This window comes from Streptopelia decaocto (assembly GCF_964273445.1).
Source record: "Streptopelia decaocto genome assembly, chromosome: 1".
Taxonomy (NCBI): domain Eukaryota; kingdom Metazoa; phylum Chordata; class Aves; order Columbiformes; family Columbidae; genus Streptopelia; species Streptopelia decaocto.
The window spans coordinates 197,783,522-197,811,371 of record NC_138663.1 but is presented as its reverse complement, the minus strand read 5'-3'; the positions used below and the strand labels follow the sequence as shown (position 1 = coordinate 197,811,371).

General features: G+C 38.7%; 1 protein-coding gene across 1 annotated transcript in view; it reads left to right on the top strand.

Annotated features, from left to right (window-relative positions):
* The window catches only part of ARHGAP42 (Rho GTPase activating protein 42), a 163,518-nt gene that overhangs the window by 84,196 nt on the left and 51,472 nt on the right, over positions 1-27,850 (top strand). The window contains exons 4-6 of the mRNA XM_082051268.1: positions 369-440; positions 20,017-20,118; positions 24,829-24,939. Of these exons, the coding sequence (XP_081907394.1) occupies positions 369-440; positions 20,017-20,118; positions 24,829-24,939 (285 nt within the window). The remainder of the gene's footprint in view (positions 1-368; positions 441-20,016; positions 20,119-24,828; positions 24,940-27,850) is intronic.

Genomic DNA, 27,850 nt, shown 5'->3' with positions numbered 1-27,850 from the left:
TGTTTATCTTCTGTGTTCTGCCAAAACATGTTCCTGGAAGTTTTCATTTTGTATTCTGGTTTTAGGCAAGATGCAGGAAATGGAAGTAAATTACCACAAAACTCTTCTATATGTTGCTACTACATTGTTCATTACAATTGCTGTAATGGAAATCATAGAATCATAGAATGTTCCATAATAGGCCAGAGAACATGTGTGTTGTATGTTTTGCATGAAGAAGATGTAATTATTTGACTCTTACCCATTTGCTCTTACCAGAATGTTATAGACGTGACTTTTTCAGTCTTGCACGTTGGCAGAGTTGCAATGACTCCACTTTCTGCAAATACTCTGGATTAAAAAACTATGCTTTATGTTTAACTTTGCAGATCCAGAATGCTAATGATGTGCTAATAGCACCGCTGGAGAAGTTTCGTAAAGAGCAAATAGGAGCAGCAAAAGTAAGTGGCTGTGGAAACAATTCTTTATCATTTCATGTTTATTTGAGTTTATCAGTGTGTTTTGAAGGCTGGACTGAAAACAGACATTTGTATTCAAACATACTTGGTGCCACCCTTGTTAATGTATTGGTAAATTATACTGAGTTCTTTGCTTCAGAGAAGGAGATGATTTAGAAATGGAGTTTAAAGACTGATTATGTTCATGGAGTACAGCTCTTGCTACTGTTGCATGTTCTTACCTTCTGGAGTTCTGTTTGCCTTCTAATGTCTGCATTTACCTTACGTTGCGCCTTGGGTCAACCCAGACCTGCAGCCGTGGGTGCAGTGGCCCTCAAAGGGCTGTTGTATGAAGACCAAAAGAAGTCAGCGTTCTTTAGGCATGCCCTCCTTCTGTCTCTGCTTTCCCTCTCCACTTTACATGGCTGATGCACTGCAGTGACTCATATTGCCAGAGTATTCATCTTCATACTGCCCAGAGATTCTCCCATGAGGGAAATGCTCCAGTTGGTGTTTTAAGCCAGTTCTCTGGTGTTAAGTGTTACATCTGTGTTAGAGAAACAGTGCAGGTTGTCTATACCAGGGTTTAGTAGTCAGCCTGGAAAATCAGCAATATTGGAGAAGAAGATTTTGGAGTGAGTTGTTAGTCTAGAACAGCTGTTTCCAGTCTGATCCTGGACTCTTAAGTGGTTATCAGCGGCTGCTTTGATCACAATCTCAGAGAGATGCATAAAGGCTGCGGTAGTCAATTAGAGGTATGGTTAATAACAGTTCTGTCTGTTGTCTTAAATATGCCAGTTCTGAAGCATTTTGCATCTTGTATTAGCACTCATAACATTTTCTGGGAAATTTTCCATTTGTAAGGTTAAAGGGGTATGAAAAAAATCTCTTTGATGTTGTAGCTGAGGTTGCGCTTGTGCAGTACTCAAACAACCTCAGAAGAAGAACAGAGCGATTGGAGAGACTGAGGGCTTATACTTTTTGTACTGCTATTGTGATTATGTAGCAAACAGATGACACTTCTGTACAGGAACTAAGTGAATTTTGAGAAGAATTTTTACTGTGAACTTGAGGTCAGTTTTCTCTGACATGGATGTTCTTTATCCTCTTACTTGAAATGTTTTTGTGTACAGCTGCATTCTTCTCTTGTCCCACCCCTATGCTGCGGTGAGATGCAGGGCTGGGAGTTTGTTTTCTGTGCTGCACAAATCAGAATTTAATCCCAGCACAAAACTGGTTTTAGTTTTCAGCAGATTTTAGTTGCATTTTTCAGTTCTTTGTGTTACCATTTCATTTAATATACCTATATGGGATATCATTCTTCTTCGCATATACCTATACAGAATATGATTCTTCTTTGCAGAGAGCCCTGTTTGAAAGCATAACCTGCTGTACTATTGAGTGTCCTGGTACCAGCAGAGAGATGATCTGCAGGTGGTTCACAGGTTCTGCAGGTGGCTGTCTGCAGAACTCCATAAAACACTCATGTCTCCTTTGAGAATGTATTACTCAGTAGACATCAACACATTTAATGTTCTAATTGAAGATGACTCCTTTGTTTTCTGAATCAGCAAGTATTCAACTTTAAAGGCAGGGCACTATAGGACAGGTTGATTCCTCTCTATTCGGTATATCACAATGGCTGGTTTCTTTTCCATATCCCTTCCAGATATAATATGGGCATCTGGCCATCTTACATAATTTGTGGCATCAGTGATCGGTTTGACTTGTAAGTGGTCACACAACAGTGTCCTGAATGAGTTCGGGAGAAGCCTTTTTCCAGTGTCTAATGCACTTCATTGTGCAGTGCGATGTGTGTTTGGGGCAGTCCAGGGTACTGGCTTGACACATTGGTGCCATATAGAGAGTTCTCCCAGCTCATTGTTTTATAAAACGTCAGATAAACTCATATTTTCTTGCACTACGCACGGAGTTCAGCTGTCAGCCTCAAAAATGAGAGACTCAGACCACCTGCATAACCCAGATTGTGATATAAACATTCGCCTCTGAATTGATTTTTATCAGCAGAAGCAATTACACTTGGCCTTTAACTAAATGTAATCAACATAAAGAAGTGAGAGAATAATTACATTTAATACTGTTTTTCTAGTAATTGCAAAATAGCAGTGTGTAATCTAGGAATAATGAGACCAGTACAAAATAGAATAGAAATTTGGGCTTTCTGAAATTCATTGTTAGTGAAGTAGAGAATGTGGTCAGATTGCTTACCTCCACTGGTGCTCACTGGCCTCGACCCTGGAGCATTTATGAACTCTTATAAATATGGAATGAGTTGATCTTGTTAGTTTTTAATCTGAAGTTAATGAAGATTTGCACAGAGATTTTGCTCTCTGAACTCCTCTGGGGCGATCTTAACTGATAGCCAAACAAAAAAACATAAATGCTTTCTTGATACTTGGATTTCAACAGCAAGGTTCACAGAACACTGAGAATGTCACTTCTTACTTGAGGTCTTCTCTAAACATGTCGGCTGTATGAACCATGCATCAACTGTTATTTTTTGTTCTGAGGTTTGTATCAGGTTTGAGAGAATTTTTTCCCCAAATATTAATTTACAACAGTGTGGAGGATTATATTAAATCAAACCAAACTTGCTTCTGTTTCTCTGCCATCCCTGTCACCCTTAAAAATCTGAAAACATTTCTGTACTTCTGTTCTGCTCCAAAGAGAGGCTGGGGTGGTGCAGACTCCACGGCATAGATGATAGTTATGTCATATTATATATTTCTAGAGCTATGAATAATTTACATCATAACATCTTATGGACCAGCATTTTAAGAGATTAGATACGGAAACATGAGGTTCCTTGTATATGCCTTTTGCATTGGCAATTTCAGCAACAGCCAGAGATGCAAGCATCTGGTCTTTGTGATCACCCTGGTGTTGTGACGGTGTGTTTTATAAGCAGTGGTGAGCGCTGGATTCTCTCTCTTCTAACCGAACTTTGAAATAATTAATTTTAGTACCCTATTAAGCTGCATTTCCAAATTTCTGGAGGAAAAATATTAGATAGTTGTGTTACCAATATACATAATAGGAAATGATGGTTGGTACTACAGTCAGGTTTTGGGGGCGGACGGGAAGATCATGAGAGCAAGTGCTTAAAAGCGTTTACTGGGTTTTTTCTTTCTTTCTAAAACACCAGATAAAATTCAGCTGGACATAAAACCAAGCAATCTGCCCCACCACAAACACACAGGGAGTGGGGGGAGAAGGACGAAATGTTATTAATTAATGACAGTTTTCACTGTGATAATCACCATTTTGTTTGAATACTAAGTATCTTAGCAAGATTTTTATTACCATGATGAGCTATCTAGGACTATCCTATTGTTGTGTTTAATATAGAGAATGGGAATATTTTATTTTTTTCTTTAAGACTATATCAAGTTTAGGCAAAGAGTATAATCACAGAAATCAAAGAGAATATGGAGGATAAAATATGTCCTGTTGATGTTACAAAGCTGTATTTCAAATACAAGGGCAGCATAAACCCAGAGTGCAAAGTTCAAGTGGTTTTGGATTGTAACAAGAATAACATTAAAGAGCAATTCTTCACATGCACTTCAAAAACCTGAAGGACCCCAACAAATTTGAGAAACATTCCCCATAAAACATTAGTGTTTGTAATCAAAGTAGCAATACACAACTCTGCATCACTTGCTCTTCGGGATTTATGCTACTTGCTCTTCTGTTTTTATTGCACATATTTCAGTTCTTCCTTTTCTGTACACACTCAGTTTAAATAAAGCTGAGCTCTCTCCCGAGACTACACAAACCCAGCTTTGCATTGGATAGCCTGTTGATTTACTCCATCTGAGCTTAAAAAAATGACCTCTGCAATTATTGTAGAAACGCGAGCAAAAGCCGGGTGAGGTAACTGGGAAAGGATTTCAGGCACGAAGCGTTTTGCCTTATTTGGTAAATGTGGTTTGCAAGTCCCCAGCTGGTGACTTTGGTGAGATCATTGTGTGATGTGTTATGTACAATAAGGCCAAACTTTCATGTTTCTTTTTTATCCGTTTGGTACAGTATTTAGCAATATTCGTTCCAATGTTCATTGACCTTTAGTGCAACTTAGATCGAAGACAACAGAAGCAATTTTAAGACTTAAAAGGAGAGTTTTGTTTCCTCCTTGCGATTCCATCTGTTTGTTTCATAAAATTATTTATTTTGGCCAGGAGGATTATTTTGTATTATTACCTACTTTCATTCATTCATTTGAAGCTGTGAATTCCATTCTGTTTCGGAGACAAATCCATGTTAACTGCTGGGATTAATTTTCCTGCACCCATGTTCACACCTATAGGCACATGATGTATGTAGGCGTGCAGGGGCTGGCACGCTCTCTCTGTGTTTTATTTGGATTGTCCAGAAGTCAAGAGGCATAAAACAAACAGAAAAACACCCATTTTTTTTAAAGTCTGTCGGAGAGCTGTCAAAGCAGAGTTTTAGATTGGTATCTACGATCAGTTAGAGATGCCAGAATGCCTATTTTGTGAACTAGTTTCCTTGGTATCTAATCAAATTATAGCACTTGTTCCTGAGAAAAATGAATGACTTTGCTCTAGTAGGTATGGTGGAAGGTGTTTCATTATAAGCCGCATGTGTTGCTCAAGGTTTGGTCCTTGCGTCCACTAGTTTGGGGTATTTTAATATCAGCCTGAACCTTAGAGTGGAGGGGGCTGGGGAAGCAGCAGAAATAGAGCCAGGCCAGGATAATTGATGGCCAAATGGTTTGAGTTAAAATGCAACATAGTTTCCCAAAAACAATTACTACCAGAGTTACCTGAGACCTTATTTTTTGTAACTTACTCTGTAGGCAGGAAAATGCGGTGGATTTCAGCATTTCAGCAAGGCCTTTAAAGCAAGGCCTATTTCAGCAAGGCCTTTAAAGCACTCTGCATGAGAGTTTATAATTTAGTTTAGATGGAGATTATTATAAGTAACCGAATCTGTGTAAGGAACTGGCTAATGGGGAAAGGGTGATGGGTTTTTGTTTATGGGAGGTATTGCCTGGTTTGAGAGAAGTTACTGATTAGAAGATCCCAAGGGGCAATTTGAGATTAGTCTTTGCTTTATTTTCAATAGTGATCAGGTAAAAACAGCTTGGGGTTGCCATAGGCTGGGGTATTGCCAAGGCAGAGGAGGAGGAGGGCTGGAGGATTAGGAAGAGGAGAAATGACTGAGCAGGAGGAATTGAGGCTGCTTGACCGTCACTGTTACGTTTAGATTCGATGATCCTGAGGGTCTTCCAACCGAAACAATTCCATGTTTCTATGGCTGCACACCAAAAATTTACTTTACTGATAAAAAGATCAAGTGACAATCTGTTTAGATACTATTGTCTTTAAGGATCTATCCCTGATAGATAGGGAAGTACATGTTTTCTTTAGGTTTTCTTTTACTCATATGAATTGTTGGGGTTTGGGTTAAGCTTGTGATCTGTGAAAGAGCTGTAAATTGCATTTGTAAATACACTTAATTCCAGTGTGAGTCCTAGATCACTTTTATCTGAGGGATAATGCAGAATATGTTGTCTAATCTGATATCTTACTTAAACGAGTATTGACAGATAGAAGAACTGAAAAATGAGAAGAATAATGTTGGGTTTATAATGGTAAATTTTGTTTGTGACTGATGTAAGAAAAGTTTGAAAACTTCAGATTAAATATTTTTTAAAATGTTGTTTCATCCTGATTTTTGCTTTTTTCCTCTGGATTTCAGTGTCTATGTATAGAGTCTTCTGTGAATTGACCTACATCCTAAAATTTGGAGTAGGTGGATTGTTGCTTTATCAGCTGCAGCTATCTACTTTTCCATTTGTAATTTGCATTTAATGAAAATGTATAGTATAAAAAAGATTTTTTAAATGGATGAAATGTATTTTTACTTTAAAACATAGCTATTCAAATAAATTTATGGAAGCAGGAAGCTGAGTAAGACCTGCATCCATTTGGTAATCTCTGTTAAAGTAGAAAATAATTGTAGTGCTACGGTGTGACTACCCACTGCTTCTTTTACACTTCTGTGTGTGAAATGTTTGGGATGTTTCAAAAATAGTGGTGAAGAGCCCAGTGTGCACACACTTCATCTTTTCAGGCAGTCTTACTTTCTTCTGTGGAAAAACAGACCATTAAGTTGGGAGATATCTCTGGCTGATCACCTGGATCCAGAGGCCTTTTGTCATTCTGCAAATGCAGCAAAATTATTTTCTCATTGCAGTTTACTTCAGTTCAGTAACTGGTTTTGTTCAAAGTTGAGAAACTTTTAGGAAGTTAACTGAAAACAAAAGGGAACAATCCTAAAAGCTTGTTTCACTTTTAGTGTATTCCTTTAAAAAACAAGAGCAAAAACTCAGTTCTCCTAACTAAAAGATTGTGGACACGGTGATTAAAAACTGTTAGTTCAATCCATTAACTGCAAGTATTTGTTAGTAAACAATTAATACTCTATACAAAGTCTGTTTTAATATATTGTACTAAATGCATTCTTTCTGTTAAAATTTAAGTATGATTAACTGGCTGACTGACTAAAACCAGTTTCTGAACCTGTGTTTTTTCTGCACTTTAATAAAACTCTAATTTACATCCCAAAGAAAACAGATATAAATTAATTGTAAATAAATTAGTCGTCTATAGTAAATAGGCAATGTAATTTATTGTGTTCTGCCAAAACATTTAAGAATTAAGGCTTAGAATAAGTGTGTTAATTGGTGAAATTGCTGAAGTCAGTATACAGTGTATTTATGTTGGCAAAAAGAACCATTTATTAAAAAAAAATCTATGGTTAGTAAACCAGAAAAATAAAAACTTAGGCAGCAAGTATCAGTCCTTTAAGTGGAAAACAACAGAAGAACATAAAAATGCAAGTCTGCAATTGCTAATTAAATTAAGGCTCTTTTTCTTGCTAATTTAAATTGGCCCACTGTCACCCGTGTCACAGGAAGAGTTCAGGGACACTGCGTCTGGACCCCACGCAGCTGCTCAAACCTGCTGGGCTCCTGAGCCTGGAACAAAATATGAGCGAGGACGATCACCTCCAGATTTCATTTCCAGTTCACAGGGGAACTGAACTTCTTGTTGGGTACTTCACAGTGGGGGAATTTGGCAACTATGCTCAGAAGCCCTACTCATCTATCATGTCCTTTCTAGCCTTGCTCTCGGCCACTGCATGGGGAAGATTACATTCCGCACCTGAAAAACAGGACTCAAAGTTGTTGATTAGACTCTTCAAGAATCTCAAGGAGGATTTAAGAGAGATATAGAACGTGACCGATTGTCCGTGGCACAGAGCAGGACACGACTTGTGGGAAGCAGAGAGTTTAGTCTTTTGCCCCCTGCACAAGGTCTCAGTCTTTATCCAACTAGTCAAAGGCATCTATTCCCCTGCTTCCTCAGGCTCAAAATAGGACTCCACTCTGAATTTTACCATCTTTATGAAACCAAATTCATAATGTTTTCAGAAAGGCAGCTGCATTCTCTTACCCTACAGGGGTTATTTTAGAGGTGTGCTCATGGTTGTTGCATAGTCCACAGCTGTACCAAACACGTAATATTTACATAAATCAGGAGGCTTTTTACATGGGCATAAATTAATCTGTGAATCTTATTCTCTTTCTCCATTGCTTCCCTTTCTTCTGTAGTGTATTTAAGATAAGAGCATAAAAATAGATTTATTATGTTTGGGCGTTACTCAGATGATGCTGTCTCTATGGGTGATTATTCCACACCTGTGGCAGAGTTGCAGTTTCCATTCTAAATAGAAAACAGTTTGATTGGGACACTTGACTGTACAACCATAGGTTTCCCTTCATCCAATATCTTGCTTGCTCTATGCAGCAGGTTCTGCAGGGGCCTGGGAATACACAAACTTGAACTCTCTTACCATCGTAGCAATTTTGCTTTTTGCAAGGCAAGGATAAAATATAATAGCTCTATTCCAAGGTGTCGTGGGTGATAGTAGTTGGCAAGTATCACTTCTGTACTGTAACAAAAGATGGGCATCATTGCTTGAAACTTTAATGTGTCTCGGTGTAGATATCGGAGCACCAAGAGCCTCATCTTTCTGGCAGATGAAACACCTTCGTTATTTCAGGATCTTTCAGGCTAAAGTAGCCACCACAGAACCATTTGTTCCTGTGGAGCTTGCCAAGAAGGGATGGTCTCAGATGGTTGTTTTGATGAGAAGATCATCCCTCCATAAGAAGTAAACTGAGAACATGGGTTGAGCTTAACAACACCACTGGGGAGGCATGACTCTTCACCCTAAAGTGATAGTTTGTGTTCCTTTATCAGTGTTGTTAGAGGGACTCTGAAAATAGATGCTTTCAAAACAAAACAAAATCACTTCTGACATTAACCCCAGACTGTTTCCTCTTTTTTTTTTTTTTTTTTTTTTTTTAATCTTCTCTATCTATAAACAGCACAGCTTCCAGTTCTGTGTATTAATCTGAAAACTTTCTCATAACACGCCTCAAGTGCTTCCTCCGGTCAGCGTTGTGGTCCCGTAGCGATGACGTGGAAGGTGGCGTGGGACCCTGCGCTGTGCTGGACGTGCTGCTGGCACGCTGAAATTAGGGACATCGCTGACTGGTTGGCAGAGATGAGAGAGAGATTCCCAGGGTATCTTTAAAAAGATACTACTACTTAAGAAAGAGATATTTTTATCTTCTGCTTTTAAAATAAAGCAGTGAGTATGTGACGTTATAAACTAGTCTCGGAGCTGCTTTATTTGAATGACACTATATTCCTTGCAGCTTTTTTTGCATTTTCATTCCTTTAAGTGCACAAAGGGAAGAAGATATTTGGTAACCACGCTGCTGAAATGGCCTCATCATACACATTTTAGTTTACTGGCGCACTGAGACATTACTGAAATACACCTCATTTGGGAGGGAATCTAGCACAGAAAGGAGGTGTGGAGAACCTGAACTGGCCGTGTCCCAATGTGGGGAGGAAGGAAAAAGCCACTGCTGCTGGGAGTAATGTGGGTGAGGAGAGCAGCAGCATCAGGTGGGGAAGCCAATGGGGAATGCTCAGGGAATGGGTCGTGGCCTCTTAGGGAGACCAAGGAACGGACAGAGAGAAGCAGCAATGTCAGTAAAGGGACAGCAGTGGAGACCAAGGGAAGCTGTTGACTAGTGTAATACAGTTTTAAAAACGGGATGTTCTTTTTGTAGTTGAGAAGTTCACCACCCTGACTGTTAGGATGAACCCAAGCCTTGCTGTCAAGTGCAAAGATGATGCTACAAATGGTGTCCTGCCTGTAGCAACCCTGTGCTGTGCTTGCACTCCACATAGGTGGATTCTGTATCTTTATTATTTCTGTGCACTTACATTAGTACCTGTAGAGCCAAGTCTGTCTTCTCTGTCCTTAGTATGAGAACCAGAGAATCAAGAAAAACGAACTTTTTTCACTGTTGGCACTGTGCTGGATAACAGGTTGGTATGACTACTGAACTTGAAAGGCCAATTTCTAGCTGTCTACACATGGGTGAAGCTGAGAGATTTGTCCCTGCGTAGTCTAGGTGCTGATGCAGAAGATAAGGTAACAATTGGAGCTGCCTGTTCCCCATGGGTAAGACCAGCCCACTTCAGTATCCCCCGTTGTCAGTGTTGCTCTTCTGCTGTCCGCGTAGTCGGTGTGTGGCACTGTTTGCATCAAAGAGTTGGCTACAACCCCCCAGATCTGTGTGTTAGGTGTGTCTTTTCCTGTAAACCTCCTTTTTTTTATGTTTCTCCCACTTCATTGTCTGAACTGAACTGAATTTGGTGCATGTTGAAGCAGAAAACGTAAAAAACATTGTATTTTTTATTTCTTTTTAATGAACTTCAGTAGATTCTTTAAGCTTGTACTGGAACTAGACAATGAGAAAAAAAAAATATATATATATATAACTATTTTCTGCTTTTGCAGACAAGCTCTCCTCTCCTGACTGATTTTGTAAGCATTGATGTTAACAGGTTCACATGGCTAGTGTTGCCAGCTCAGTAACTTCAGCATTTTGAATATTCTAAATCTCAGCATGTGTTATTGCTGATGTGAATGAGCTTCTTTCCTTTTGTCATGTAAGTGATGATTTAGGATTGGGTTGTGTATTTTTCTCATTTACTGTCTACTCAGCATATATAGCTATATTGATTTCTAACAGATATCTGTATTGCTTATGACATGGGCGGTTTATTTTGTATGAATTTTAATGAAGTATACAGAGTTAATTCAAGCTTCTTTCTGAATTCCTAAAATGCATGGGTAAGTTTCTTTTTAAAATAATTTAAAGTCACAATCTTTTGTACAGGAGCAAGACACCCTTTTACAGTTCAGCGTCAGGAAACTGTCCTAAACCTTCCTCAGAGAAGAGTTTAAAAACTTGGTTTCTGCTGTTGTAGGGAGCTTCTTCATCTTATTTAAGCAGTAACACACTGGTATCCTAAGCAAGATATTCCAGCAAAAAATACTTCATGTTTAGTAGACAGTAAAAACAATAAAACTAGATTACGTGTGTAGACTCAGCAGTCCTGCTGTTTGGGCAGGGATTTAACAGATTCCCAGACATCTAGCAGCTACTCCTGGAATCGCCAAGTGCCAAATGAACTCGAGACAGCTCTGCAGCTGAATAACAGAGTCAAACGTGTCCTGCTTAGCGACCTGCCAGTGCTGGCAGTTTTGCATGTCTTTTCACAGCAGTGCTGGGAACTTTCAATGTTTTTTTCCATTTCGAGAGAGAATATTTTTGAGAGAAACGAATGACATTCTACCAACACATTTGTTCATTTAATAGTAACTGCTTCTTAATTTGAACAGAATTTTAGATCTCATAGAAACAGTGAAAATTTTCTGCTATTTTTTCAGTCTCAACTGGTATGCACCCTCTGTCTGCACACATCTGATGGAATTAAATAGGGAAGTATTAGGAAATGGCTGTAGGATTTTACCGTAACAGGAAATGCTTTTGAAAGTACCTGATATTTGGATCTGTCAAGACATTACACAGGGAAAAGAAAATTTTCTTCAGAATTTTATGAACCTGAAAGTAAATTATCTCTTGCAGGTTTATTTAGTGGTTTACGCAGATGTCGACTCCATCCTAAACTTAAATTAGTTTCGGGTTGTTTAAAGTATGTTTTTAGTTTTATGCATATCTTACCTGATTTTAATTGAGGTTATTTTTTAAACTGACAGTTTTTAATAGCTGTCTTCATGGCTTTAATGCTGCTAAACATTCTTGTATTCCCAGTTTATTGCCTTGTTATACTTCATAGTTGCAATATGTTCTTTTTATTATAATTATTTGTGTTACACCATATTCTTTTCTGGATATTCATGGTTTGCATATGGCTGTTCTTTTTTAGTAAATGATTGATTTAAGGATTTATAGTGTTAGGACATTTAATTTTCTACATGGTGCATTCAGCTTCAATTTGGAAGTGTTTTCACTAGCAGTTATGAGTAACATAAGTCATAATTTATGACTATATAAACCCTATTTTATATTAAGCATCTGTCATTTCTTTATAAACTATACCATAACTTTGTTCCACTTAATATTATTTGCTAACAATACATAAGCAATGCCCATTAACCTCCTAGCTTTCTCATAGATTTGGAGAGACACTATAGCCTCATGATATGTTGAATTCTGTTTGGGAGGAGGAAAGGAGTTTAACATCCCGTTTTCACCTTTGCATTTGGAAGATGTCTTTCGGCCTTACCTCAGACAGTTACCACGCACATAGCAAATCAAAATGTCTACCAAAAAGAAATCCCCCCATCCAGACATCTATCACAATGCAGTCTGTGGTCTCAGATGCCTATGATAATTTCAACTTTATTAAAACCAAACAAAAACCACCAGCCCCCAACACAGCAGCCACCCCCCTGAGAATTACAAGCAAAACCTCAGGCAGAATAAAATGTAAGGTGAATTTATTTATTTTCAGAAGAGAAGTTCTGAGACTCTGAGACCTCATGTTTTTCAGGAAATTCATAGGATCTGAGCTCAAACCAATCTTTCCAAGACTAAATCTAATTTAGTTTCTGGTCTACATCTCTATTTTCCTTTGTCCTACTACTTAGTAAGACATGATCCCCAAAATTTACAACTCCCAACGAAATACCAGCAACTTTGTAGAATACATTTTGATTTTTTTCCTTGGAAGGTAATGAAAAAACGTAGCTTTGACAAATATATTTGAAGTCTGAGATTCCAGCAATGAGTTATCTCCAGTGCGTTATTATATCAACATTTTTGCAGTTGTTGTCAAGGAGAAAGAAAGGGAAGGTGGCTTTATTGAGCTCAGTGGAGTTCACCATTGCCTTCAGTTTCTTCCACTGACAAATGTGTCTGACTTGATCTATATTCAAGTCTTATTATGGCATTTCATGCCAGTTTCTACATTTTCTGCATCTCAGCTTGAGTTGGTGAGAAAAACATCTACTAATTTAGGGTGGGGGAAAAATAAACCATCACAGCCATATTTCACAATATTCACTTGTTTTCTAATTAAGTAAGAGATTCTCATTGAAATTTTTTCTTCAAATAGTTTCTTTGCAAGGTTTTCTGCTTTCATTTCCTTTAGTTATCCCTCTAAAATCACCCCTTACAAAACAAGGATATTGGTTTTGAATATTTATCTGAACTAATTGTGCAGGGCTTTTTGTTTTAAAGATTTTTGTGTTAAAGTTTAAATATGAATTGTCAGACAAAGAGTAAAATACTTTATTTAGGGACAGATGTAAGATATACCTGAGATATGCTAAAAGATAAGTGTAGCACCAAAAGTCATTGCAACTAGAAAAAATAGAAATGGGAAGAAGAGCAAAGGCTCTTTATGAAAAATAAGAGGGATATTTTATGTAATAATTCTGAAGATACATATAACAATTTTGATGGAAAATACTAGACACAAAGTAGTAGCAAACATAGACCATTTAAAAAAAAAGATCTGTTTTCTTGATGTTCCCACTGGAAAAGAGAAGTCAGCTTCAAAACATAATATCTTTCTGCTTTACATCTAAAAATACTACTTGTGGTTAAAATCTGTAGGAATCATGCCAATGATTTGTTGCATGCATGTGATTAGTTACAGCATGGAATCAAAACCAAAATTATCTGACTCGGTTGACTCACCTTTTTAATAATTGATGTCTGATCTTTTCACAACCATAGATTTCTGTAAAATGAATCATAGAATCATAGAATCATTTCAGTTGGAAGAGACCCTCGGGATCATCAAGTCCAACCATAACCTAAACAACTCTAGCATTAAACCATGTCCCTAAGAACGCCGTCTACACCTCCAGGGATGGTGACTCCACCGCTTCCCTGGGCAGCCTGTTCCAATGCCTGGTAACCCTTCCCATGAAGAATTTTTTCCTAATATCCAATCTAAACCTCTCCTGGCAGAACTTGAGGCCATTTCCTCTTGTCCTATCACTTGCTACTTGGGAGAAGAGACCAACATCCTCCATGCTACAACCTCCTTTCAGGTAGGTGTAGACAGTGATAAGGTCTCCCCTCAGCCTCCTTTTCTCCAGGCTGAACAGCCCCAGTTCCCTCAGCTGCTCCTCATCAGACTTGTGTTCCAGACCCCTCACCAGCTTCGTCACCCTCCCCTGCACTCTCTTTAGTACCTCAGTGTCCTTCTTATGATGAGAGCCTCAAAACTGAACACAGGATTCAAGGTGGGGCCTCACCAGTGCCAAGTACCATGGCACTTTTCTAGTCCTGCTGGCCACACTATTCCTGATACAAGCCAGGATGCTCTTGGCCATTTTGGCCACCTGGGCACACTGCTGGCTCATGTTCAGCTGCTGTCAATCAACACCCCCAGATCCTTTTCTGCCAGGCACTTTCCAGCCACTCTTCCCCGAGCCTGTAGCGCTGCCTGGGGTTGTTGTGACCCAAGTCCAGGACCCAGCACTTGGCCTTGTTAAACCTCAGACAATTGGCCTCAGCCCAACGATCCAGCCAGCCCAGATCCCTCTATATGGCCTTCTTACCCTCCAGCAGATCAACACTCTCACCCAACTTGGTGTCGTCTGCAAACTTACTGAGGGTGAACTCAATCCCTTCATCCAGGTCATTGATAAAGAGATTAAACAGAACTGGCCCCAATACTGAGCCCTGGGGAACACCATTCATGACCAGCTGCCAGATGGATTTGGCTCTGTTTACCACAAACTCTTTGGGCCAGGTCCTCCAACCAGTTCTTTATCCATCGAAGAGTACACCCATCCAGGCCATGAGCTGACAGCTCCTCCAGGAAGTTGAGTTACACTTCTAACTGGTATATCTATAATTAATGGTATCTTGAGCAAAATTTGTTTCTGAAAAGATAATTTTCTCTTTTTGGATATAGTCTAATCAGTTTTGAAATAGAAGTAGAGAAAAACTAAGCAGAGAGAACAAAACCAGGAATTAAACCTGGATCTGCTATTACATCACTTGACTCTATCAAGAGGGTACTGGAAGTTAGTAAAACTCCGGCATATGAGCATTTAGTTAAGGACTTTCCTAATTGGATTGTTAAAAATTTGAGGCATTTAAAACTGTAAATATTCTGGAACTGATTTAAGATTTAGTGACCTGACACACCTGAGAACAGTTAAACAACCATAGAGAGACATTTACAGTACTTAGAGTCTGCAGAATTTGATCTGTGCAAACAGTATTGATGACTTCTACATAATTGTAAAATACATCAAGGATTATTTTGTAATTTGTGTTTTTCTGTGTTTACATTTTTTTATTGTGCTCTCTTAATTAGCTCACATGTTTTTTTTATACATTGATGGAATCATAAAATGGTTTGTGTTGGAAGGGACCTCAAAGATCATCTAGTTCCACCTCCCTTGCCATAAGCAGGGACACTTTCCACTAGACCAGGTTACTCAAAGCCCCATCCAGCCTGGCCTTGAACACTTCCAAGAATAGGGCATCCACAACTTCTCTGGGCAGCCTGTTCCAGTGTTTTACCACCCTCATGGTGAAGAATTTCTTCCTTATATCTAGTCTAAATCTACCCTTTTTTAGTTTAAAGCCATTATCCCATGTCCTATCACGACATGCCTGTGATAAAAGTCCCTCTGCAGCTTTCGTGTAGGTCACCTTTAGGTATTGGAAGGCTGCTATAAGGTCTCCCCAGTGCTTTCTCTTCTCCAGTTTGAACAACCTCTACTCTCATCTTGTCTTCATAGGAGAAGTTCTGCAGCCTTCTGATCGCCTTTGTAGCCCTCCTCTGGACTTGCTCTAACAGGTCCAACATAGCACCTCTCCTTGTTGACTCCTCTGTCACTTTGAGAAGGAAGTTATCATCAACACCCACATTCCAGGAACCTCCTGGATGGCTTATGCTCTGCTGTGTTGTCCCTCTAACAGATATTGGGGTGGTTGAAGTCAGACATGAGGAGCAGGGCTTGTGAACGTGAGAATGCTCCTGTCTGTCTATGGATGGCCTCATCTGCTTGGTCCTCCTGGTCAGGTGGCCTGCAGCAGACCCCCTACCCTCCTTTAATCCTGACCTGTAAGCTCTGGTTGACTCTTCATCCACGCCCAGCAGAACTCTGTGCATCCCAGCTGGTCATAGACATAGGGTGACACCCTCTCCTCACCTCCCCTGCCTATCCTTCCTAAAGAGCCTGTAACTTTCCATTCCAGCATTCCAGTCATAGGAGCCATCCCACCACATCTCTGTGATTCCAGTAAGATCACAACCTGGCAGGTGTGTGCATGTCTCTAGCTCCTCTTGTTTATTCCCCATGCTGCATGTGTTTGCATAGAGACATTTAAGTTGGCCTCCAATGTAGCTGACTTGCTGGTTGGACTGGCTGGAATTCCTTTGTGCTGCTCTTCAGGTGCTCTCCTGCTGACTGTGGTCCTTCTCCGGGCCCTGGGCATCTACTGCTGCCACTGCCATCAGACTGGTAGGAGTGGGATGGATTGAGGTTCTCCTTGTCCAGCAGCTTTAATTTAAAGCCTAAAGTTTAAAAAGTTAAAATTCTAGGTCGTACTTTGACAGAAATGATTGATAAGTTTCCAGGGCAAAGAGAAAGGATGAGGATTACTTGCAGGAAGGTCATGTGAGGAAGAAAGGTGGCTGGAGGCTGCAGGGAGTAAGAGACATAGCCCAGAGGTCGGGAACAGTGTCTTCTAATGGCCACGTACCTCATGCCTTGTGTTGTGGCTGGTGCTGTCTGTTCTGGTAACAGTACAGCATGAGCTTTCCTATCCAGCCACATCTCTTTTCTCCTTGGGGTTTGATCCAAAGTGGAATCTAGAGGCAGAAGCAATCCTCTATCTCCTAACCTTTGAGGAGATAGTTTTGCATGGAAACTTTCTTTGTAAACCTCCTGGCTTGTGGAAAAGTAGTATTGTCAGTCTCGTGGGCACAGAGTGTTTTGGGGGTTGCAGAACAGACTAAAGCTGGAGTGAGATACGTCTGTGACTCCACTGAGGATGCGCCTGCTGTGAGTCACCGGCTGAGTGTGCGAGGTGAGAGCAATCTTGGCATAAACTGCCGTGGTTCTTCTCTTCCAGAAAATGAATCACCTGCTCATGAGTGTATCTTTTTTTGTTAATTTTTATGATGTAAACAGTTTTCAGACGCTTCAGTACATTCAAATATGTGTTTTTTACTGACATAACAGAAGACATTTCATGTGAAGGCGACTCACCCACCTGTTGGAGCCAGAGTTTTTTTAGACTTTTCCCATAAACATGTCTGAGGGATCAGTAAAGTGCCAGAAACACTGTCTTGCTGGCACCGCACCCTTATTCCCAGAAGTATTACCAAAGTAAGACACTAACGCAGTCAAAACTGCCAAGTAATATTTATTGTGAGTCTGCTTCTATTTATTCTCTGCACTTGGTCCACTTGCAGTCTTGAAGGGAGAGGTTTTCTTTTGTTAAAAAATGAAGAAGTTGTTAGGATGTGTTGTCCCTGGAAACACTGCTCAGACTAGAAGCTGACCTCGTATCAAGGAAGCCCTATCAAGGAAGCCTTTAAATTCTGCATGTCTTCACAGATGGTTCCATGGAGATCTTTGTGAAGCTTGCAGATGTCAGCACAAAATATAAGCAGCTGGATTTGGTACACTGGAACAGCATTAAATGTGTGAAGGGACTCCCCTTGGCATTGACATGCATTTGACGTGCAGTATGGTAGAACAGGACCCATTTCGGATGGCCGGGTTCTGTTCTCACACCTTTGACTTTGATTCTCACCAAGCAGCTTAGACTTCAGACACTTTTCCAGCTCTTGTTGGTAGAGGTTGTGTTAGTATGTTAATGTGAGCTCAAATGCATGACCGGACTTACCCATTTTCTGTATATCAGCTTGAGTCTGAGTTCATGAGGCAAGAGGAGTATCTACTGCTTGTATCCTAAATCTGTCAGGGAAGGAATCAGTGCTGACCCAGCTGGGCTGGGTGATTCCTGGTCTGACACAGGTAATTCTACAGGAGCTTTGCCCGTGACATCTCATTCCTTTGGTGCAGCCTCTGAGGCATCAGTTGAGTTTGCCCTTGACTTGAGGATTTCCTCAAGATGGTGACTTTACCACCTGTGTCTCTTGGATTTTAAAATAATCCAGTTAATTTTTTAGTCCAACACCTTAACATCATTGTCTCAGAAGATAGTATGCAACTAACTGCACCTTTTATTCAAAAGAAGCTTATCTATGGTGTATGATCAACTGAACTTGGTTTCTGTTTGTGACCAAAGAAGATGTTGAGATACTCAGGTTGCTCTTGTTTGATCACAAAGACCCGTCACTTGAGTATTCCCCAGGAAAACTGGGGCTGTGGAACCAACCTGTGATTTCAGTCCCACAGAAGTTCATTTATTGGCTAACAGGTCATTTGGTGAGTCCTGCCTTCTCTCTTTTAAGAATGTGTTTGGGAAAGATTTTGGAAGATAATTGATATACCTTCTTTTTCCCCTGCTAGGCAAAATACAAGCTTTTCTTTTTTTCCTTTTTGCCTTTTTTTCCTCATATCTGCATAGCTGGAATTAAATAAAGAATGGCATTGGGAATTTTTCTGTATTGTTAATTATATTTTGTTGGGTCAAGTACCTTCTTTTCCCTCTGTCGTCTGAAAATACTTTTATTGTGAGGTAATGAGAACATTAAATTGTGCATATTTTTCATACTAAATATATTTGATTTTTTTTCATGATAAAAAGTATACAATATGTTTTATAATCTAGTATAATTACCATTGCGAACTTTAGTCACTGGTGCTAATCACTGGTTTGTTGTTACAGTTAGTTGATAACATTTCATTGATAGCATTAAATTCTTCCTTCTGTTTCTTATTTCTCTGACTGACCTGACTTTGCCATGATATGACGAAGAAAAACAGGGTGGTGCTACAATTTCCAGGGAGAAAGGGGTCAGGAAAATAATCACTACAGTTCTGAAGATGACCTGATGTTACTGCATTATGTCCAGTAATTAGTTTTTCCACCATTAATAGCTTTTGCACATGTGTAAGTAGGACTGCTGGTCTTCGGCTTTCTTTGTTTTCTCAAAATATTCAACTTGTTAGTCATTAGAAAGAATCATTACAACTTACGTAAGATTGTAAAGGTCACTGGCAGGAGGTTGTTCTTAATTGGGGGATATACAATTTTATAATTAAAAACTATATTTTTATTGTTAATGATACTCTCATGGGATTTTTATTTTGATCCCTTCTCCTGTTTCCTGAAATGAAAGATGGCAAAGCTTGTGAGAAAGCTTTCTTTTTCTTACATTTCAGAATTAAATTTCAGAATATCCTATTTTTAAACGTTGAAGTATAAATTTTAAATTAGATCACAGGAAATACGATGTTCTTTAACCTACTCATAGCAGTAGCTTTCTTTTGTATTATCACGTATTACAGTAGTCTTACGGTAGAAATGTGAGGATTATCTACACATGATGGGAAAAACTTAGGAGGAGAGGGAAAAGAAAAAAAGCGGGATAACTCTTTTCAATAAGACAAGCTTAAATATTCAGACACATCAAAACATTATTGGAAACAGACTTTTGGACCAATTTCCTTTTGCAACCACGTATGTTCTTTTCCATCATCCTCATATTTTAAGAGTGTGGGTGGAAAATAAGCATATGTAAGTCTTAAATGCGAGGAAGAGGCCTATATCATAAAATTTATTATACTCGTCGTCCTCTTCCATGATGTTTTTATTCAGCAAAGACAGTGTGACAGGTAGGTACATTTATAAAATTTGGGAAAGATTAGTTTGCCTTAAGTGTCTGCAAGATACCACCTACATAAAACCTCATGTATATTTATTATGGGAAACTATTCGAGTCTGTTGTATAGGTTTAGTACTTATGGGGAAAAAATCCTGCTTAATATTGCATTTAATAATTGAATCAGTCCTCCTTCTATGTTCAGGCCCAGTTCAGATTTAAACCCTAAAAACATCAAAAACAACAAAAATGGCTTTATATCCAGGCCTATTTTGGCACCTATTATTTCTCTTAATTTAAGTTACCTGGGACATTTAGTCAAATACTTTACTTGGCAATATTTTGTTTTTCAGGATGGGAAGAAGAAATTTGACAAGGAAAGTGAGAAATACTATTCCATCCTAGAGAAGCACTTAAATTTATCGGCAAAGAAGAAAGAATCTCATTTGCAAGACGTAAGCACTAAACATGTTCTCACCCAGTTTCACATTGACGTAGAGATCATGATAGCGAAGTTGTTCTCTTCAAGACATGCTGTATTTCGTTAATGTGAAATTGTGCTGATTACTTGAGTCACACTTGTTGTGAATGTAAATTCTTCAGTGGGATTATGACCCTAGTAGAGTTATATATGACCCTAATAGAGTTGTATATTTTGTCAATTAAATGTTCTGCATGTCCAATTTTGTGTACTTCAGGTAGAGCTCATGTTTATTGGTTGCAACAATGGAATTAGAGTACTACAATAAAAATGTTACTTTTATAAGGTATATGTGGAATATTTAAAAGACAAATACTTAATTGCTTTTTCGCTGTTTAATTTATTACTCGATTAAATTATGCATCTGTTTCACATAAATTTTAATCTGTGAGACTGAACTGAGGTCACTTTAATGGTCCTTTTTTGTGCCTTTTTTCTTCCTCTTTTTCGCCTTATTCTGAGGTTGGAGCATCATGCTCTGAAATTGTATCCACGACTTCAGCTTTGAAGTGTCTGTACGGCTAATTCTTTTCTGTTACACAAACCAACAGAAACAAAACCACACCACTTCTAGTTTAACAGGAGGATTCCAGGGCTTTTCGATATGGTGGTAGAAATAATTATGAATTGTCTTTGAGGCAAATTACAGTAAAACCAGCAATTTGATATCGATGACACTTTGGGATTTGTGCCAAAAGTAATTACAAATTATTTTGATGGGATTACTGTTCTCGCAGTGACTCTTAGATCATGGGGATTAGTTTGCAGAAGGAGTTTTCACAGAAGATGTGACCATCACTCAGTCACATAATGCAGGATTTTTTTTTCATGTTTACCATTAATAGTATAATTCAAATTAAATGATGCTTAGCAATTCAAAATTTGTAATGCTGTTTATGCACCTGAATTACCATTGCTGTCCATATAATAATCAGGCTAGATAAGACATTAGTTATATAGCATTGGTTAATTGTTCTGCTTGTATGTCCAAGTTTTATATGTACAGCTTTCACTTTTCCTAAACATCGTGTGTATTAATAAAGAAGCAGTTCTATTAGAGGCTAAGCACCAGCTGAGAAAAAAAATATTCTCATCCAAATGTGGAAAAGTGAACTCAAGCCCCAATTTACTCTAGAATAGAAATAAAACGTATAAAATAAAATATTTTACTCTTGAGACATGAGAATAATTACAGTCTAAAAACAGCAACTGAAATGAAAAGTAACAACTGTGAATCTAATAAACTGTGGTAGAATAACAATGGATTTGGCTCAAGTATATAAACTAATGGAAAACCGAAAAAATTTTCCACTGTGTCCTTAAGTGACATCTCTGGATTTAAAAATCTTGTAACTGAGGCTGAAGTTTTTTTGATTTTCTGGATGTCCTACTTGTAAAGCATCTGGGGCATAACTTGTTATTTCTGTCTTCCCCAGTTTTGTGCAGCTATAGGTGTGCTGAATCAGCAGCACACACCTACCATAAGTAGAAGTACAACAGCAAATTAGTATCGAAAATATTAACTGGGAAGACTTCTGGCCTCTATCTGTATCGTAAATGAAATGGGGCCAAGCACCAGTTCCTGGCCTGAAATCGAAGTGGTAGGTCTTGACTTAAAGGCAGCCTATAACAAGAATGGGGACAGACTTTTTAGCAAGCCCTGTAACGACAGGACAAGGGGTAATGGGTTTAAACTAAAGGAGGGAAGATTCAGGCCAGACATGAGGAAGGAATTTTCTACAGTGAGGGTGATGAAACCCTGGCCCGGGTTTCCCAGAGAGGTGGTAGATGCCCCATCCCTGGAATCATCCCAGGTCAGACTGGACGGGGCTCTGAGCAACCTGATCCGGTTGAAGATGTCCCTGCTCATGGCAGGAGGTTGGACTGGATGAGCTTTGAAGGTCCCTTCCAACCCAAACTATTCTATGGTTCACATCCAGAGTGGTTTGGGTGAGCCCCATGTGTAGCCCTAGTCCAGGACAGAGTTCCTTGGCGCAGCCAGACCCCGAGCAAAGAGCCCAGCGGTGCTGGTGGCTGGGGCTTTAGCTCTCAGTGCAGGGGAAGGGAAGTCTTTACCTCCAGCTGTCATCATGCATTTAGTGAGATGGGAAAACCATTTTTTGACTTCTGCTGTCATACTGAAAAATACTTCTCGTTTAACCTACTGTTTCTTTTAATTGTTAAGTTTTCATGGTACTGCATCACATTATGTGAGCTAAAGCATACAAGGAGTAGTTCTTGTACTGTACTGGACTTTTTTACATATCTCTTATGAATGCAGCTGAGAGCACTTTAGGCATCTAAAGTTTGATGTTCTGAACATATTCTATAGAGAGTGGTTTGCATATATTCATCTAATTGAAATGTGTTGGATATTTTAAGAGCCTGCAAGACTGGTTATGCAGTTTACATAGATAATGAGAGGTTTTTTCCTTTAGTATCCGAAAGAAACTTTATCGTCTTTTCACTGCCTACGAGAGTCCACAGTGGAGCAGAAAACGGTCAGAACTGAGTGATGTGAAATTTAATAAACTCCTGATTTTATTTCTCTGAAATCTGTTCCAGAATCAGGCATAGAGTAAAGGCTTCAGTCACCAACATTATCTGAAGTTCTGGTAGAAGTTTTAGCGATATCCTACATCAATGAAAATATTACTCCCTATAACTAGATAATACACCAGTAGAGACTCAAAATCATATCCATCAAATCTTTTTGGTTTTTACATGTAGTTTGAAGTCATAGAAAAATGTGTGAAAATCCATTTAGCTTTTGAAACTTTAAAATCACTTTCAAAGTGGTTCTTACGTATCTGAATCCTCAGTGTTCACACAAATCCATAAGCTTCTACAGAAGATATATTTTGGAACTTATGATTTAGTCCTTGTACACTAGTGGTGATTATGACCTTAATTTAAGAACCCATGCATATTTGAGATGGCACTTGGTTGTATTAAGTATCATTACAACTTTAATCTGCTTAAATGCTGTTCAGAATAGAGATGGATTTAATTAGGTGTTGAAATACTTTTTCCAAGTCAAAGCCTGAAAGAGCTCATTTCTAAAACTAGTTTCTATTATTTGCTTACCATTAAAAGTGGGAGCTGAGGTCTGTCTCAAGTGCTTATTCACTGCACTTCTGTGAGTGAGGGTTTGCTGGATCATGTCCCAGAGTGCTGGCACCTGGTTCTGTTCAGCTTTGCAGTATTACCTTCGTGCTATGTGTTTTGTGAAATAAAACTGTCAACAAAGAAAACAGTAACTGAATGCACTACATTAGTGGCACATATCAGAATTAATTCTGTGGTAAAGCACTTGTTTATTGGAATTTTGAGTGCTTGATTTCTGCTTTGTAATATTAGTTTTTGTACTTAATTTCCTGATAAGTTTTTTATAGGCATGGGAAGTGCTGAACCATTTGAAAGATACCACTGAAGCCCATGCTGTGAAGTAGCATTAGAGCACTACGCTAGGGAAGTGGATCAATATTACTAAGAGCCTGTGTGGCCAAACCATGTCCTTAACTAAAGAAGCGATGTTAGTTATATATAATGTTGATGACCAAGCCCTGCCTGAAGAAAATTACTGACATTTTTGCATTTCTACTGTTAAAATTACTAAGCCTCTTTTATGATGTTTGCCGTTTTAAAGTTTGCTAGCAAGTGAAGACAATATCTAGCTTTTCCAGTTTTCCCATATTTGTTATTTTTAGTGCCAGAATAAAACTAGAGAATGGCACACGTCAAAAATAGCTGAGCTGGTTTTACTCACATTGCAAATACCTGATAAAATTTCTTTTTGACCTAAGACTAATGCAGCTCAGAAGGTATTTGCCTGAGAAAATGATTTGTTATGACGAAGGATGAATTAAAATGCAATCTGTGTCTCTTCTTTAGGCATTATCCACATACTGCACTGCTTGTCTGTTAGGTCCCTCTCTTACGGTTTGTTTAAATTGAGGATAAAAGCCTATTACTCTTTATCAGTGATAAGAGTTAATTCTTTAGTTGTTTAGGCAGGAGACTTTGTTTTGGTACTGGGTCTTCATGTCGGGTGGTATTATTCAGGCACATCTGACAAGTATTGCCTTGTTCTTGCATTCAAAAATTAAAATGTAAAAAATAATTGATTAAGGACTTAAATATGTTTATATTCCAAAAGCATGTGACTCATCTATGAAATAATAGGTTGCAAGATGTAGTTAAAGACAGTCTATTTAAGAAAGAAAATACTTTCTTGGGAGGATGTTTGAAGTTGAGAAATATATATATTTCAGTGCATGTGATACTGAAACATTTCAATAGAGATATTAATCTTTTTCTTTCTCCTTAATTACTTTCCTACTCTCTACTATTTCTAAACTTTCCACATACCAGAGACAGAGTTCCTGCTGCCACCTTTCTTTTCTCTCCAGGCTCTCCTGAAAAGCAGAATATTAAAGTGCAAAAATGAAGAGGAAATCAAAAAGGCACAGGGCAAAGGCATGAGGCTAAAATGTGTACTGTTTGCTCCTTAAACTCGAATTTAGATATTCTAAGTTGGTATTCTAATTTTCAGGAAGAAAACTGAATCCCATGAAGCTTGTAAAGCAATCTCATGGAAGATGTGTTCGTTAATGACAAAATCTGGTTTTAAAGCAGTCATGAGGGTAAATTAATGTTGTCTATATTTCATTTTGTCTTTTAGGCAGATACACAGATTGACAGAGAACACCAAAACTTTTATGAAGCATCATTAGAATATGTTTTTAAAATTCAAGAAGTACAAGAGAAAAAGAAATTTGAATTTGTTGAACCTGTAAGTTTTGTGTTTCATTTTCCTTAGAATGCACACATTTCAAGCTGAAAATTGAATTTAAAATATCTGGGTTTTGCTCCCTTTTAAAATTGTGATAGCAGGTTGTTTGTATATAGACAGACAGTAAGATCTTGGCTTGGGCACTTTCCATGTTTATTGAAGGTTTATATAAGAGTATCATATCTACTGTGAAGTGAAACGTCTGCTGACTTAAGTGTGCATAACATTTTAATGGGACAACATGTAATGTTGTGTCTGTGCAAGACATAATGGATGTTGCCTAATACCGTGCTTTCATGGCTGAAGTTCTGAGCCGGTTTTCAGATTTACATATTCCATGTAGACAGTGTACACATATGTTTTTCTGAGTTGTACATGAAATAAAGTGAAAAATCAGTTTTTCTTTAGGATGGGTAAGGGGTTTTTTTGTTTGTTTGGTTGGAGTTTTGTTTTTTTTTGTTTTTCTGTTGGTGGAGTCATTTGTCTTCAGTTTTCTTTGCACATAATGTGCAAAGAAAGCATATGTTGACATACCATAAAAGAGGAAGATAAAGTTGTGTTTCAAAGACCATATTTAGACCTTTGATTTTTCTCCTGGACTGTGTTTCTTCCTCTTACCCTTAACTGTCTTCTGAGTCAGTCAGTACCAAAAGCTGCTTCGATATGATGTGCTAGCGTATTTCTGCGGCATATTAGGAGTATTGCTACTGTTCACGTCATACAGGAGTAGCTTGCCAGTTGCCTTATTTCATTAGTACCTGTAGTCCTGGACAGGGAACATCCAGTGTGACCTGTCCCTTCCTGTTAAGCACTTTGAGCATCGCAGAGCACCAGCTGTGAGAGAGGAACATGACAAGTATAACGTTTTCTCTCTCCACGCCGTCTTCCAGCTCCCTTGTAACTAACTGAAGCAGCACTCCTGGTTGTGAAACAGGTTGAATCACATCTCTAACACCCACTGTCACCAAGAACAGCTTCTCAGATGCCTCCCCTCCATGAAAGGAGAATGTATTGTGTAGTGAATGTTTGACATTGATGCAAACTAATGAACCCGGATTCAGCAAGCAGGACTTACAGAAATCCTATCTTTATGGCATACAGCTGCTAAATCTGAGAGACTAAAACTTTGCTCGGATTCCTAAATGAGAACATTTTTCTACCTGTCACAGATTAATCCAGAGTGTCTCTCTCTGTCTGCTTCTACAAAACTCTCACATCCTGGAAAAAACTAGCAGGCTCGACCTAGTTCTGACCCTGGTATAGGAAACTTTATGCTCCTGTAAGGTCATAGAAACTTTCTGTATTGAGAACACTTTGTACATTGGGAAATATTATTGTGCAATTGCATATGTTTAAAATAAGGTGTCTTTCATTCGATGGGCTAGCTAGAGAGGAAAAATAAATTTGATTTTCTATATTGTAGCTGGAGATACTAAGCTTTATCCTTTTGACCAGGAGCTATCCCCACACTATGTCAGCCATCATAGCAGCAGCTATGAATTACCAAAATGAAAGAGCGATTTTTCAGTTTATCAGTGCTGATACTGAGCAAGCTAGCGGGAGGTTACTGGTAAACTCAGTCGTGTGGACGTGGGTATTTTTGTCATCAGGTGTACACACCCAGTGAGTAAAATTTACTTTTGAGTGCATCAGTTGCCATCCTGTGTCAGATCAGTAGGCATTTTAGCCTGATATGTTGTTTGTGACACACAGGTATGGGAAATACTCTGGTGACTGGGTAATAATAGCCCTTGTGGGCAGTGTCTTCTGGCTTTGGTTGTGAATTTTTTGTGATCAATCTGCATATAAGTGGAACTTAAGTTATAACACAAGTTACAAAATTTTGAACCCTTAAAATTCTTAATTTTTTTGTTTCTAGTCTGTTGCATACAACATGATGGAATAAAATAATTTACTAAAACCCATAAGGCAAAGTATGCCAAGTAAATTATAATACACATCAGCAATACCACAAGAGAAAGTTTAAAAAAAAAAGTCTTCAAAATAGGCTTTCTAAAAATGCATACTTTATGTAAGTGATGTTGGAAGTATGAGCATGTACTCCTAGATGCAGATAGATGAGGACAAAGCCTAACACTTCAAAATCACCTTTCAGAAGATTTGCCATATTATTAATTTTCCTCTGTGTGTCCTACGGACACTCAAATGCTAGGAGATGCTTGGCTGTGTGTCTATGTAGACATTCCTCCTCAGGAGCTCTGCTCATTGTGGTGCTTTCTAGTGCTTGTGCTGGTTGTGTCTGATTTATCAGCTCAGTGTCACATCTCCGTATGATTTGCAGACTGATGTGTCACTAGGAGACTCTTTGAAGATCAGTTTAGCAAAATAAAAGAAAGGCTGTTAGTGCAGTGAAGGAGGCAATTGTGATGCCCATGTGAAAGAAGGATAAGTTTGTGACATAGGAATAGAACTTGAAAAGCACATGGTCTGCTGGAGCTCCTTCCAGAACCTGCAGTTTGTCTGTGCCAAAAGATGGTCTGGGAATCAGAGTGGGAGAAGCAGCCGAGCAAAAATGCCAAGTGGTTTACACCTGGGGCAGTAGGGCACTAGAAATCGGTAAGAGTGGAGAATGTTCCTTCCTGGAGGAGAACGGGGAGAGATCTTAAGATACAAAATGTTAATGACTCATACTCTGGATAGAGGATTACAATATTTAGAGTAGACTTTTGCAGCTGCTCCTCAGGCCCTGGATTTCTCTGCCGTTCTCTGCATCTTGTCTCAAGGAATTGCTAATGTGTACTAGAATGTGAGTAACTGACAGCTGCCTATTTTTCATAAAGATCATAAATTTAAACCTTTTCTCAAGGACAAGTCAGTGTTAAAATTTACAGCAAGTTAAACAACACAACGAAGTAAGGCACAACAATCTCTGTTCCTAGCTTTGTCCTTA